This window comes from Rhinoraja longicauda, chromosome 21 (assembly GCF_053455715.1).
Source record: "Rhinoraja longicauda isolate Sanriku21f chromosome 21, sRhiLon1.1, whole genome shotgun sequence".
Lineage (NCBI taxonomy): Eukaryota > Metazoa > Chordata > Chondrichthyes > Rajiformes > Arhynchobatidae > Rhinoraja > Rhinoraja longicauda.
The window spans coordinates 1,899,070-1,913,411 of NC_135973.1; the positions used below are offsets into that span (position 1 = coordinate 1,899,070).

The 14,342-nt window shown below is 48.0% G+C and overlaps 1 protein-coding gene across 10 annotated transcripts in view; it reads right to left on the reverse strand.

The window, feature by feature from the left end:
• Window positions 1-14,342, reverse strand: part of rbfox1 (RNA binding fox-1 homolog 1) — a 743,628-nt gene that overhangs the window by 93,601 nt on the left and 635,685 nt on the right. For all 10 annotated transcript variants that reach the window (XM_078417598.1, XM_078417591.1, XM_078417588.1 and 7 more), the window contains one exon: window positions 1,768-1,911. In XM_078417598.1, the coding sequence (XP_078273724.1) occupies window positions 1,768-1,911 (144 nt within the window). The remainder of the gene's footprint in view (window positions 1-1,767; window positions 1,912-14,342) is intronic.

The following is a 14,342-nucleotide window of genomic DNA, read 5'->3' on the forward strand; positions in this document are numbered from 1 at the left end:
ACAGAGTGCTGGAGTAACTCAGTGGGTCAGGCAGCATCTGTGGTGAACATGGATAGGTGATGTTTCACAGAGTGCTGGGGTAACTCAGCGGGTCAGGCAGCGTCTCTGGAGAACATGGAGAGGTGACATTTCGGGTCGAGACCCATCTTCAGTCTGAACATCCCATTCCCACACTGACCATTCTGTCCTGGGCCTCCACCATTGCTAGAGTGGGGCCACAAAACAAACCCAGCAGTATGAACATTGAATTCTCTACTTCAGTAACTCCATCTTACATTTCATCTCTCCTTGTCCCCGACCCCCACCCTAGTCGTTCGACCATTTCACAGTTCTCCACATTGCTTCTCCTGAGACCACACCTACCCTAGCCAACAATGGGCCTACCAGGCCGGAGGTAACTTGTGGCCAGCCCTGATTAGATCTGGACTTTTCTTGTCTCCAGCTCTTCACCTCCCCCCCCCTCACCTCCTACATTCAGTCTGAGGAAGATCCCGACCTAAAACATCACCCAGCCCTTTGCTCCAGAGATCATAAGTGATAGGAGCATGAATTAGGCCATTCGGCCCATTGAGTCTACTCCGCCATTCAATCATGGCTGATCTATCTAATCCATTCTCCTGCCTTCTCCCCATAACCCCTGACACAATACAATATATCTTTATTGTCATTGTACCCAGGGGTACAACGAGATTGGGAATGCGCCTCCCATACGATGCAATAATTTAAGTAATTAACAGCAACCCAACGAAACGAAACAATTGTAACAGTTTTTAGACAGGGTAAAGTGCAAGTTGATCTATGCATTGTGGCCATCCGGCTCAGCAGGACCGGTTCATAGCAGCTACTGATCAAGAATCTATCTATCTCTGCCTTAAAAATATCCACTGACTTGGCCTCCACAGCCTTCTATGGCAATGAATTCCACAGATTCACCACCCTCTGACTACAGAAATTCCTCCTCATCTCCTTCCTAAAGGAATGTCCTTTAATCCTGAGGCTGTGCCCTCTGGTCCTAGACTCTCCCACTTGTGGAAACATCCTCTCCACATCCACTCTGTCCAAGCCTTTCACTATTCTGTACGTTTCAATGGACAATAGACAATAGACAATAGGTGCAGGAGGAGGCCATTCGGTCCTTCGAGCCAGCACCGCCATTCAATGTGATCATGGCTGATCATTCTCAATCAGTACTCCGTTCCTGCCTTCTCCCCATACCCCCTGACTCCGCTATCCTTAAGAGCTCTATCTAGCTCTCTCTTGAATGTATTCAGAGAATTGGCCTCCACTGCCTTCTGAGGCAGAGAATTCCACAGATCCACAACTCTCTGACTGAAAAAGTTTTTCCTCGTCTCCGTTCTAAATGGCCTACCCCTTATTCTTAAACTGTGGCCCCTGGTTCTGGACTCCCCCAACATTGGGAACATGTTTCCTGCCTCTAACGTGTCCAACCCCTTAATAATTTTATACGTTTCGATAAGATCCCCTCTCATCCTTCTAAATTCCAGTGTATACAAACCTAGTCGCTCCAGTCTTTCAACGTACGACAGTCCCGCCATTCCAGGAATTAACCTAGTAAACCTACGCTGCACGTAGGTCACCTATCCATGTTCTCCACAGATGCTGCCTGACCCGCTGAGTTACTCCAGCATCTTGCGTCTACCTTCGATTTAAACCAGCAGCTGCAGTTTTCTTTCCCACACACCAATGTTTCTATGATTGCGGCCCTTTAGTGCGGCGCCTCCCGATTCGGTAAATCGCGGTACTTACGCCGAACATTTGCCGGAGGTCGGGGTCTCTGAATCTGAACGGGATGTTGGACACGTGCAGCCGTTTGGGCTGCGTCTTGTTGTCTGTGTTTTCGGTCGACTGTGTTTGTTGTTGTCCGTCAGTCGGCGCGGCATCATCTGTTTGCTGCAGAGAGGGAGAGGGAGAGGGAGAGAGGGAACGAGAGAGGGAGAGGGAGAGAGAGAAAGAGAGAGAAAGAGAGAGAGAGAGTGAGAGTGAGAGTGAGTCGAAATGCATCGGAATGAATGAACGAATGAATGAATAGGTTTATTGGCCAAGTATGTGCACGTACAAGGAATGTGCCTTGGTGCTCCGCTCACAAGTGTCATCACGGATAGGCAGTAAACAATTAGTAAAGCATAAAACATTAAGAATAAAACTCTATTTTAAATCCATCCAGTGAATTGGCCTCCACTGCCTTCTGTGGCAGAGAATCCCACAGATTCACAACTCTCTGGGTGAAAGAGTTTTTTCTCACCTCAGTTCGTGGGTCTTTATGACTGCCGCTGATTATTGATTTTTAGATTTAAAGATACAGCGCAGAAACAGGCCCTTCGGCCCACTGGGTCCGTGCCGCCCAGTGATCCCCGCACACTAACACTATCCTACACCCACTAGGGACAATTTTTACATTTTGCCCAGCCAATTAACCTACAAACCTGCACGTCTTTGGAGTGTGGGAGGAAACCGAAGATCTCGGAGAAAACCCACGCAGGTCACGGGGAGTGACTAAATTGCTCTGGTAGTCAGTCAGAGCCTCTTTTCCCAGGGTGGACATGTCAAAGACTAGAGGGCGCAGCTTTAAGGTGAGAGGGGCAAAGTTTAAAGGAGATGTGTGGGGCAAGTTATTTCACACAGAGGGGAGTGGGGGCCTGGAAGGGGCTGCCAGGGGTGAGGGTGGAGGCAGATACCATAGTGGTGTTTAAGAGGCGTTTAGACTGGCACATGGATATGCAGGGAGTGGAGGGATATGGATCATGTGCAGGCAGAGGAGATTAGTTTAACTTGGCATTATGTTCAGCATGGACATTCTGGGCCGAAGGGCCTGTCGCTGTGCTGTACTGTTCTATGTTTGATGTTATAACTATTTCCAAAGTTGCTACAGACCCTGGGATATCATTGACCGATTGCTAATTTTGTGGGTTTTTTTGGTATTCGTGGAGATCGTGTGATTGAGGTTCCACTCTCTGATGAACTTGTTAGATGTTTTTCAGAAATAAACTAATGATATTACTTGCAAAAACAGATCTCCACTCTTCCAATGATCCTTGAAGTTTCCATGTCTCAGTTTTTCTATCCTGTTGTCCAAATTGCCAATTTGTAGCAAATTGGATAAAATTGGTAGTAATCAGACAAGAATCAGGCTGGGAGCCAAACGAGTCAATTACATCCTTTATCCCTGGTCAATCAACTGAAGATCTCAGCAGACGTGATCATACCACTTGATAGACTGGAGCGACTAGGCTTGTATTCACTGGCATTTAGAAGGATGAGAGGGGATCTTATTGAAACATATAAGATTATTAAGGGGTTGGACACGATAGAGACAGGAAACATGTTCCCAATGTTGGGGGAGTCCAGAACCAGGGGCCACAGTTTAAGAATAAGGGGTAGGCCATTTAGAACGGAGATAAGGAAAAACTTTTTCACTCAGAGAGTTGTAAATCTGTGGAATTCTCTGCCTCAGAAGGCAGTGGAGGCTGATTCTCTGAATGCATTCAAGAGAGAGCTAGATAGAGCTCTTAAGGATAGCGGAGTCAGGGGGGTATGGGGAGAAGGCAGGAACCGGGTACTGATTGAGAATGATCAGCCATGATCACAGTGAATGGCGGTGCTGGCTCAAAGGGCAGAATGGCCTCCTCCTGCACCTAATGTCTATTGACTCAGCTTGACCAATAAACTCCACCTGCTCCTGACAATAATCAGAGTCCTCCTGAAACAATCCAGAGACCCAACGTCAAGTAAAGGACACATTTTTAAGGTGCCACATTTTAAAGATAATCTCTTATTTTTCATGATGGACACAAAATGCTGGAGTAACTCAGCAGGACAGGCAGCATCTCTGGAGAGAGCAGGAATGGGCGACGTTTCTGGACTTGTCTGAAGAAGGGTCTCGACCTGGAAAAGTCACCCATTCCTTTTCCCCAGAGATGCTGTCTGACCCGCTCAGTTACTCCAGTTTTTTGTGTCTACCTTCGGTTTAAACCAGCATCTGCAGTTCCTTGTGTGCAGTTTTGGTCTCTAAATTTGAGGAAGGACGTCCTTGCTATTGAGGCAGTGCAGCGTAGGTTCACCAGGTTAATCCCAGGGATGGCGGGACTGTCATATGAGGAAATATTAGAAAGACTGGGCTTGTATGCACTGGAGTTTAGAAGGATGAGAGGGGATCTTACAGAGACATGTAAAATCATAAAAGGACTGGACAAGCCAGATGCAGGAAAAATGCTCCCAATGTTGGGGGAGTCCAGAACCAGGAGCCACAGTCTACGAATAAAGGGGAGGCCATTTAAAACTGAGGTGAGAAGAAACTTTTTCACCCAGAGTTGGAAATTTGTGGAATTCTCTGCCACAGTGGGCAGTGGAGGCCGATTCACTGGATGAATTTAAAAGAGAGTTAGATAGAGCTCCAGGGGCTAGTGGAATCAAGGGATATGGGGAGAAGGCAGGAACGGGATACTGATTGTGGATGATCAGCCATGATCACAATGAATGGCGGTACAGGCTCGAAGGGCCAAATGGCCTCCTCCTGCACCGATGTTTCTATGTTTCTATGTTTCCTACACAATCTCTTTCCACTGACTTGATTTCAAGTAACCGTAGCACCTGTGGTCAGGATGGAACCTGGGTCACTACCAGCTGCACCACAAGGCTACACTTGGTTTACACTTCACTCATATCCTCTCCTCTTTGAGAAGGTTTCCCTTTGGTTTCTCAAACAGAGTCCACAGCTGGGCAGAAGCCTGCTCATCAATGGCACGACATTGCACAGCTCCTACAAACCGCGCAGATCATGATTTGCAATGAACCCACACCCATTGATCTCAATGAAGACAACACGCTAACTTTGTGCTGTGGGCTTATTATAATGATCGGCATGTGCAGCTTGTGTCTATTGATTGGAAGCAGACATCAGCATGAAAACATTGCTACCTACCTGAAGTGAAGCCAAAGGGAAAAAAAGACACAGAGTGCTGGAGTAACTCTGCGGGTCAGGGATACACAGATACATAGACAATAGGTGCAGGAGTAGGCCATTCAGCCCTTCGAGCCAGCACCGCCATTCTATATGATCACGGCTGATCATCCCCAATCAGTACCCCGTTCCTGCTTTCTCCCCATAACCCTTGATTCCGTTAGCCCAAAGAGCTAAATGGTGCCTGACCCGCTGAGTTGCTCCAGCACTCTGTGAAACGTCACCTATCCATGTTCTCCACAGATGCTGTCTGACCCGCTGAGTTACTCCAGCACTCTGTGAAACGTCACCTATCCATGTTCTCCACAGATGCTGCCTGACCCGCTGAGTTACTCCGGCACTTGAATGGTCAATGGTGCTTTACAGTCACAGGTGCCAACGCACAGGGAACACGGATCGGTGATCTTTCGGGTAAAGACCCTTCCTCAGACTAACAGAGGGGGGGCAGTGAGAGAGGGTCTCACCAAACTCCCACTGGAGGGAGGAGACCTCACAGTCAGCAGACCTTGAACAGATGTTGCAGTGGAGCAGTGAAATGTAGACATAAGGAACTGCAGATGCAGGTTTGCATATTGTCTATTGTGTTTTATAGACAATAGGTACAGGAGGAGGCCATTCGGCCCTTCGAGCCTGTACGCACCGCCATTCAATGTGATCATGGCTGATCATTCTCAATCAGTACCCCGTTCCTGCCTTCTCCCCATACCCCCTGACTCCGCTATCCTTAAGAGCTCTATCTAGCTCTCTCTTGAATGCATTCAGAGAATTGGCCTCCACTGCCTTCTGAGGCACAACTCTCTGACTGAAAAAGTTTTTCCTCTTCTCCGTTCTAAATGGCCTACCCCTTATTCTTAAACTGTGTGGCCCCTGGTTCTGGACTCCCCCAACATTGGGAACATGTTTCCTGCCTCTAACGTGTCCAATCCCTTAATAATCTTATACGTTTCGATAAGATCCCTTCTCATCCTTCTAAATTCCAGTGTATACAAGCCTAGTCGCTCAGCCAGCGGCCACGTGGGGCGCGGGACGGTGACGTCGCCCTTTGTCCCTTCTTTGGCAGCGAGGAAGTTGGCAACTCTACTAATACGGGACAAGGGCGGTCCCGTACGGGACAAACTAAGGCGAGGGCGTTCACGTACGGGGGGAAGGGGCAAACCAATTTAGCCCAAAATATGGGATGTCCCGGCTGATACGAGACAGTTGGCGACTCTGGGCCCCTGCACCCACCCTTGTGGAACTCTGCAGCCTTCCAATTCCCTTCCCCCTCAGAAGACTCTCGAGTCGGTGAGTGTGGCTTCCTTAATTGCTTGTTGAGAGATCACCAGTGCAAGCTCAGTGATTTTGTTGTTGTTGTATCCCTTACATTAAATGGAAGTAAAATCACTTACTGCATGTAGTCAGTCCCTGCATTCCCCATAGACTGCTCTGGGCAAGTGCCTCTCCATATTAGGAGGACAACATTACCAATCATCTTTTAATTTCACTAATGGAAAGCTTATTTTACAAGAGGCCTTGATAGCTTCATCTTCATCTTATAAAATAAACTTTCCATTTGTAAATCTAAAAGATGATTTGCAATATTGCCCTCCTATTTGCATCTCAATCTATTACGTTAACCATTGCCATGTGAGGGGAAGTCAGAATAATAACTTTGCATTGGCCAAACACTGAAACCTCACCCCACAGTCTTAATACCATGTGCGGCACGGTGGCGCAGCGGTAGAGTTGCTGCCTGACAACGAATGCAGCGCCGGAGACCCGGGTTCGATCCCGACTACGGGTGCTGTCTGTACAGAGTTTGTGCGTTCTCCCCGTGACCTGCGTGGGTTTTCTCTAAGATCTTCGGTTTCCTCCCACACTCCAAAGACGTGCAGGTTTGTAGGATAATTGGCTGGGTAAATGTAAAAATTGTCCCTTGTGGGTGTAGGATAGTGTTAGTGTGCGGGGATCGCTGGTCGGCGCGGACCTGGTGGGCTGAAAGGGCCTGTTTCCGCGCTGTATCTCTAAACTAAACTAAAAAATGGAGCATTGTAGACACACTGAACTGCAGATGCTGGAATCGTGCATAGAATACAAAGTGCTGGAGTAATTCAGTGGGTCAGGCATGATCTCTGGAGAATAGGGATAGGCGATGTTTCAGGTCGGGACCCTTCCTCAGACAGTTTAGTCTCTGGCGCTGCAAGGCAGCAACTCTACCGCTGATTGTTGGGGGGGGGGGGGGGTAAGAAAGCTGGAGGAGAGGAGGGGCAGGACAAAACCTGATAGCTAATAGATTGAGGGGGAAGTGTTTGACAGGCAGATGGTAGGACAAAGGCCAGAGATGAAAAGACAGAGAGTGTGACTAGGGTCGCCAACTGTCCCGTATTAGCCAGGACATCCAGTATTTTGGGCTAAATTGGTTTGTCCCATACAGGACCGCCCTTGTCCCGTATTAGACCCGGGGAGAGCTGTAGGCCCGGACACTGTAGGCCCGGACAGTGTAGGCCCGGACTGTGTAGGCCCGGACAGTGTAGGCCCGGACAGTGTAGGCCCGGACAATGTAGGCCCAGACAGTGTAGGCCCGGACAGTGTAGGCCCGGACAGTGTAGGCCCGGACAGTGTAGGCCCAGACTGTGTAGGCCCAGACAGTGTAGGCCCGGACAGTGTAGGCCCAGACAGTGTAGGCCCGGACAGTGTAGGCCCGGACAGTGTAGGCCCGGACAGTGTAGGCCCAGACAGTGTAGGCCCGGACAGTGTAGGCTGGGGGCCACTGTAGGCCAGGACAGTGTAGGCCCGGAGGTCCGGGCGCCGCCTAACGGAGGTTGCATAGCAACCCGTCTCCCGGCCCGGGTGGCCGCCATTGGTGGAGCGGGAGCACGTGGCCGCTGGCTGGGTGAGGTCACGTGGGGCGCGGGGCGGTGACGTCACCTTGTCCCGTATTTGGGAGTGAGGAAGTTGGCAACCCCTAGGTGTGACACAAAAGGATTGAAGAACTACAGATTATGAAGCTAGAGGAAAGGATGCCTTTGAAAGGGGAGGGGGAGAAATTGGTGCATGGAGGTGGGGCATATCTCTCTCCATCACCGTCTGTATCTCTCATTTCCCTTTCCCCCGACTCCCAGTCTGAAGAAGGGTCTCGACCCGAAACGTCATCCATTCCTTCTCTCCAGAGATGCTGCCTGACCCGCTGAGTTACTCCAGCAATTTGCGTCTACCTTCGATTTAAACCAGCATCTGCAGTTTGCTTTCCATTATACCAACATCTTTTGCAAATGTTTTAGAGAATGAACTCTCCTGTCAGCATTGGTGTTGTGTACATAGATTGCACTTGTTAAACACAGGAACACAACACGATGAAATATTTGCAGTCAGTTTCTAAAAATTGCTTAATTGAGTTCTGCTGTTTTGCAAATTAAAAAAATCAATTAATGAGTTTGTTCGGCAGCGTATGTCAAGAAAGGAGATGTTGTTTAAATGGCAAGTAAGGTCTTAAGTGATAGGAGCCGAATTAGACATTCTTCTCTCTAGAGATGCTGCCTGTCCTGCTGAGTTACTCCAGCTTTTTCGTAAGGTCATCAGTGATAGGAGCCGAATTAGGCCATTCGGCCCATCAAGTCTACTCCGCCATTCAATCATGGCTGGTCCATCTCTCTCCCTCCTAACCCCATTCTCCTGCCTTCACCCCACAACCCCTGACACCCGCACTGGTCAAATATTACAAGCAATTCGCACCTCTGTAAACACAATCCAGTGAGATAAACCTGGCAAGTGATGTGGTCATCTTTTTGTTACAAGTAGTAAGCCACAGTCAGAAGTGTTTTCCGTCGGACTGGTAAAAGACATCACATTTTTCATTGCAGGATCCATTTTACATTTTACACAACATTACATTTTCAAAGCAAGAATCTTGCATGAGGAGTAATCTAAGACCGCAAGAAACTGCAGCGATTTGTGGACGCAGCCCAGACCATCACACAAATCAACCTCCCTCCCACCGACTCCATCTACACCTCACGCTGCCTCGGCAAGGCCAGCAGCATAATCAAGGACAAGTCTCACCCCGGTCACTCCCTCTTCTCCCCTCTCCCATCAGGCAAGAGGTACAGAAATGTGAAAACGCACACCTCCAGATTCAGGGACAGTTGCTTCCCGGCTGTTATCAGGCAAATGAACCATCCTACCACAACCAGAGAGCAGTGCTGAACTACTATCTACCTCATTGGAGACCCTCGGACTATCCTTGATCGGACTTTGCTGGCTTTACCTTGCACTAAACGTTATTCCCTTGTCATGTATCTGTACACTGTGAATGGCTCGATTGTAATTGTGTATTGTCTTTCCACTGACTGGTTAGCGCGCGACAAAAGCTTTTCACTGTACCTCGGTACACGTGACAATAAACTGAACTGAAACTGAACTGGTTTACACCAGCAAACTAGTCAGAAGAGGAACTTCTGTTGGACTTCTCTACAAATGGAAAAGATATGGATAAGATATCACATCCACTGTCCATTGCAGGATCCATTTTACCCAATGTTCCATTTTCATAGCCTGAAGAAGGGTCTTGACCCGAAACGTTACCCATTCCTTCTCTCCAGAGATGCTGCCTGACCCGCTGAGTTACTCCAGCATTTTGTGTCTACCTTCAAAGCAAGAATCTTGCACGCGAGGTCTGGGTTTATGGCAGCAAAGTATGCAGGCGTGGGATTTGTGCAAGGATGTCATTGTCCATAAGCGCTCGTGAGAACATTAGACTGCCCTGGTTTCGCTGCGTTGGAGATAGATGCAGGTTTCAGGTAAACCCAGACGGACAAATCTCCAGAGAATCGTCACATGCACCGACCGGTCTGGAGCGACTGCAATCGATCTGGGAGTGGAAGAGGATAGCTCAGGCTCCACACAGCGTGCCGGGAAATCAGCTGCTCTACAGCAGTCTCATCTTATGCTCCTTCTCATAACCCGGCTCCAACAGATGGCTTTGATCTGACCTTGTTACCAGGGACCTGTGACCAGCGGTGAACCACAGCCACACAGCGAGTTTATTAATGTCACCAGGGGTTGCCAACTTCCTCACTCCCAAATACGGGACAAAAGGTGACGTCACCGACGTGACCTCACCCAGCCAGCGGCCACGTGCTCCCGCTCCACCAATGGCAGCCGACCGGGCCGGGAGAAGGGTTGCTACGCAACCTCCGTTAGGCGAACACACTCCGTTAGCCTATACTGTCCGGGCCTACAGTGCCCCCGGGCCTACAGCGTCCGGGCCTACAGCGTCCGGGCCTACAGCATCCGGGCCTACAGCGTCCGGGCCTACAGCGTCCGGGCCTACAGCGTCCGGGCCTACAGCGTCCGGGCCTACAGCGTCCGGGCCTACAGCGTCCGGGCCTACAGCGTCCGGGCCTATTGTGCCCCCCGGGCCTAATACGGGACAAGGGTGATCCCATAAGGGACAAACAAATTTAGCCCAATATACGGGATGTCCCGGTTGATACCCACAGCTGACAGCCCTAATTGTCACACGTACAGAGGTACAGTTGAAAACTTTGTTTCATATGCTGGCCAATTAACTCAGATAATATCACACGTAAATACAATCAAGTCAAACTCAAGTACAACAGGTAGAGCAAAGGGGAAGATACAGAATGCAGAATATAGTTCTCAGCATTGTAGCGCATCAGTTCCACAGACAAAGTCCAATGTCCGCAATGGGGTAGAGGTGAATCGGACAGTGCCCTAGCTTATGGAAGGGCCGTTCAGAAGCCTGATCACAGAGGGGAAGAACCTGTTCCTGAGTCTGGTGGTGCGCGCTTTCAAGCTCTTGTGCCTTCATATTCTGTACTTTCGTCAATCACCCCCTTCATCAGCTCATTACATGTACCAACCACCTTCCGTATGAAAAAGTTACTCCTCGGGCTTCTGTTACATCTTTCCCCTCTCACCTTGAACCGATGTGTTCCAATCTAATGAGACAAGTATAGTTTGCTATTTTCCCGAATAGCAAATATATTTTCATATTGAACGTGATGGAGAATTCAGAAATGTAATTTAATATACTGTGTGCTCCACGCCATTTATCAAATAATATTATCAAATGCATGATGCATCTGTTAGCTCTCTTGTTAGATGGAATTGCGATAATCATATCACTGCTTGGCTATGTTGGGCGGTTTAACTTTGAAGGACAATTAAGACCTTTAATGCATTTCAACATATTGCAGCTGAAAAAATTTAAATAATCATTAAATTATTGCAATGGTACTAATTTAAAATATTTCATAATTTCAAAATGAAAGGCAAATATTGCAGGATCAAATGTGATTACATCTCTGTGGCAATATTAAACCTCATCACCTGTGTGGGAGGCAGGTAACACCTCACAGATTACTAATGCAAAAGGCATTTGATCTGGGTTTTATTATGTAGCATGTTGCTGCAAACATTGTTTTTATATGTGGGGAATGAGGGCAGATAATGGCTCTGGGATCAGCCATCCTTATTACCTCTGTGCCCTCAGTGTTTCTGCCAGGCGGTGAAACTTAAATTGCCTCACCACCAGATGGAATAAACGAGGCGGAGATTTCAGATTAAAAGATGCCCAAACAAGCACACAGAGTCTCTCCACATCGCCGTCTAAACCTCTCCTTTCCCTCTCCCCTGACTCAGTCTGAAGAAGGGTCTCCACCCGTAAACGTCACCCATTCCTTCTCTCCGGAGAATGCTGCCTGTCCCGCTGAGTTACTCCAGCACTCTGTGAAACGTCACCTATCCATGTTCTCCACAGATGCTGCCTGACCCGCTGAGTTACTCCAGCACTCTGTGTCTACCCTTATGACTAATGTCTTTCAGGTTACAATGATGTGATCTTATATAGGAGCACAGCATTGCAGTCAAAAGACGACACAATGTTCTGGAGTAACTCAGCGGGTCAGGCAGCATCTGTGGAGAACATGGATAGGTGACGTTTCACAGAGTGCTGGAGTAACTCAGCGGGTCGGGCAGCATTTCAGGAGAACACAGATAGGTGACGATTCGGGTTGGGACCCTTCTGACTTAGTTCTTTAAGTCATGGACAGCCTGCTGTCAAGGGGCCAATGTCCTTATGACGAAGAAGGATCCCGACCCAAAATGTCACCCATCCATGTTCTCCAGAGATGCTGCCTGACCCGCTGAGTTACTCCAGCACTCTGTGTCTATCTTTGGTGTAAACCAGCATCTGCAGTTCTTTATTTCTCCTCCTTTTCACTACTGCGTGTGATTTCAAATTTTACTCTCTGTTTCAGCAAAATTCAGGTCGAAATTGGAAGCACTTAATGTTGCTCGTCAGCGATCTCCAAGTAAACCCCTGAACTCATCAGGAATGATCAGAACTGCAAAATGGCAAAAGTGCAAATGAACGTAAAATTACCCTGTAAATCGTGACACGCACTGACAGATTATAAAGCTTCTTGTTAAAATAATTCAAGTGTCGCAAGATGAGAAATTTGTTCGACAATTTACTGCGTCTTTCTAAATCCCTCTGAACATATACTAATGTTAAAACCTTGATTTAAAATGGCATAGAGCTGATGCACATAAATTATCCTTAAAGCCAGAGAGAGCCGAGTTAATGTAACGTGAGTGTGCAGAGTGGTCAGTCTGACACCTCACATTTCACAATTACCTCCACAGCAGTCACCACGTTTCAAAGATAATCTACTGGGAGACTTGCAGATGTGATAAAGCATTACAAAATGCACGGCGTGTCCTGCTGCGACTTGTGGACTAAATCATCAGAGGAATAGATCGGGTAGATGCACAGAGTCTCTTGCCCAGAGTAGGGGAATCGAGGACCAGAGGACGTGGGTTCAAGGTGAAGGGGAAAAGATTAAATAGGAATCTGAGGGGTTACTTCTTCACACAGAGGGTGGTAGGTGTATGGAACGAGCTGCCAGAGGAGGTAGTTGAGGCTGGGACTATCCCATCATTTAAGAAACAGTTGGACAGGTACATGGATAGGACAGGTTTGGAGGGATGTGGACCAAGCGCAGGCAGGTGGGACTAGTGTAGCTGGGACATTGTTGGCCGATGTGGGCAGGTTGGGCCGAAGGGCCTGTTTCCACACTGTATCACTCTGTGACTCTATGAAGGGCCTGTTTCCACACTGTATCACTCTGTGACTCTATGAAGGGCCTGTTTCCACACTGTGTCACTCTGTGACTCTATGAAGGGCCTGTTCCCACACTGTATCACTCTGTGACTCTATGAAGGGCCTGTTTCCACACTGTATCACTCTGTGACTCTATGAAGGGCCTGTTTCCACACTGTATCACTCTATGACTCCACTTGATGCATGAGTCTGAACCCTTCAGTCACAGAGAAAAACCGCGTTGTAAAATGCTTGAGAGAAGTTGCCTGATGCTCCACTGTTTATTTTGCGGCTTCTGTCGTTGATAAATGTTTCATGGAAACTTCAGAGTAATTTGTCGGTTCTTAAATCCATAGAACGGTGATCCTGAATGTCAGAATAAACCCGAGGAATTGTGTCCTGGAATTCACAGCCACAACTAAAGCAATGCACTTGCCAGTGCAGTTAAGTGTACAAAAGACAGTTTGTCAGTTCAGTTTATTGTCACGTGTACCGAGGTACAGTGAACAGCTTTTGTTGCGTGCTAACCAGTCAGCGGAAAGGCAGTACGAGATTACAATCGAACCGCCCACAGTGTACAGATACAGGGTAAGGGAATAACGTTTAGTGCAAGGGGTCATAGTTAAGGTAAGAAGTGTTGCTGTAGGAGTGGAGTGTGGAGCGATGGTGACGTGTGATTGTAGATCTGCTTCTCTGGAGAGAAGAAGACTCTCTGGGGTCCAAAGAAGGGTCTCGACCCGAAACGTCACCCATTCATTCTCTCCCGAGATGCTGCCTGACCCGCTGAGTTACTCCAGCATTTTGTATCTACCTTCGATTTAAACCAGCATCTGCAGTTTTTTTCCCACACATTATTAAGTGCTGCAGCTTAATAGGTCCATTAATGCAAAACACGACAAATAAATATAAGATAATCAATAAAGCAATCAAATAACAATCAGTAATACTGAGTCACCAGATCATAATTATACTTCTGCAAAGGATCAATCATGCAAGGCCAGCTGCATAATCAAGGACCAGTCTCACCCCGGTCACTCCCTCTTCTCCCCTCTCCCATCGGGCAAGAGGTACAGAAGTGTGAAAACGCACACCTCCAGATTCAGGGACAGTTTCTTCCCAGCTGTTATCAGGCAACTGAACCACCCTACCACAACCAGAGAACAGTGCTGAACTACTATCCACCTCATTGGTGACCCACGGACTATCTTTGATCGGACTTCACTGGCTTTACCTTGCACTAAACGTTATTCCCTTCTCATG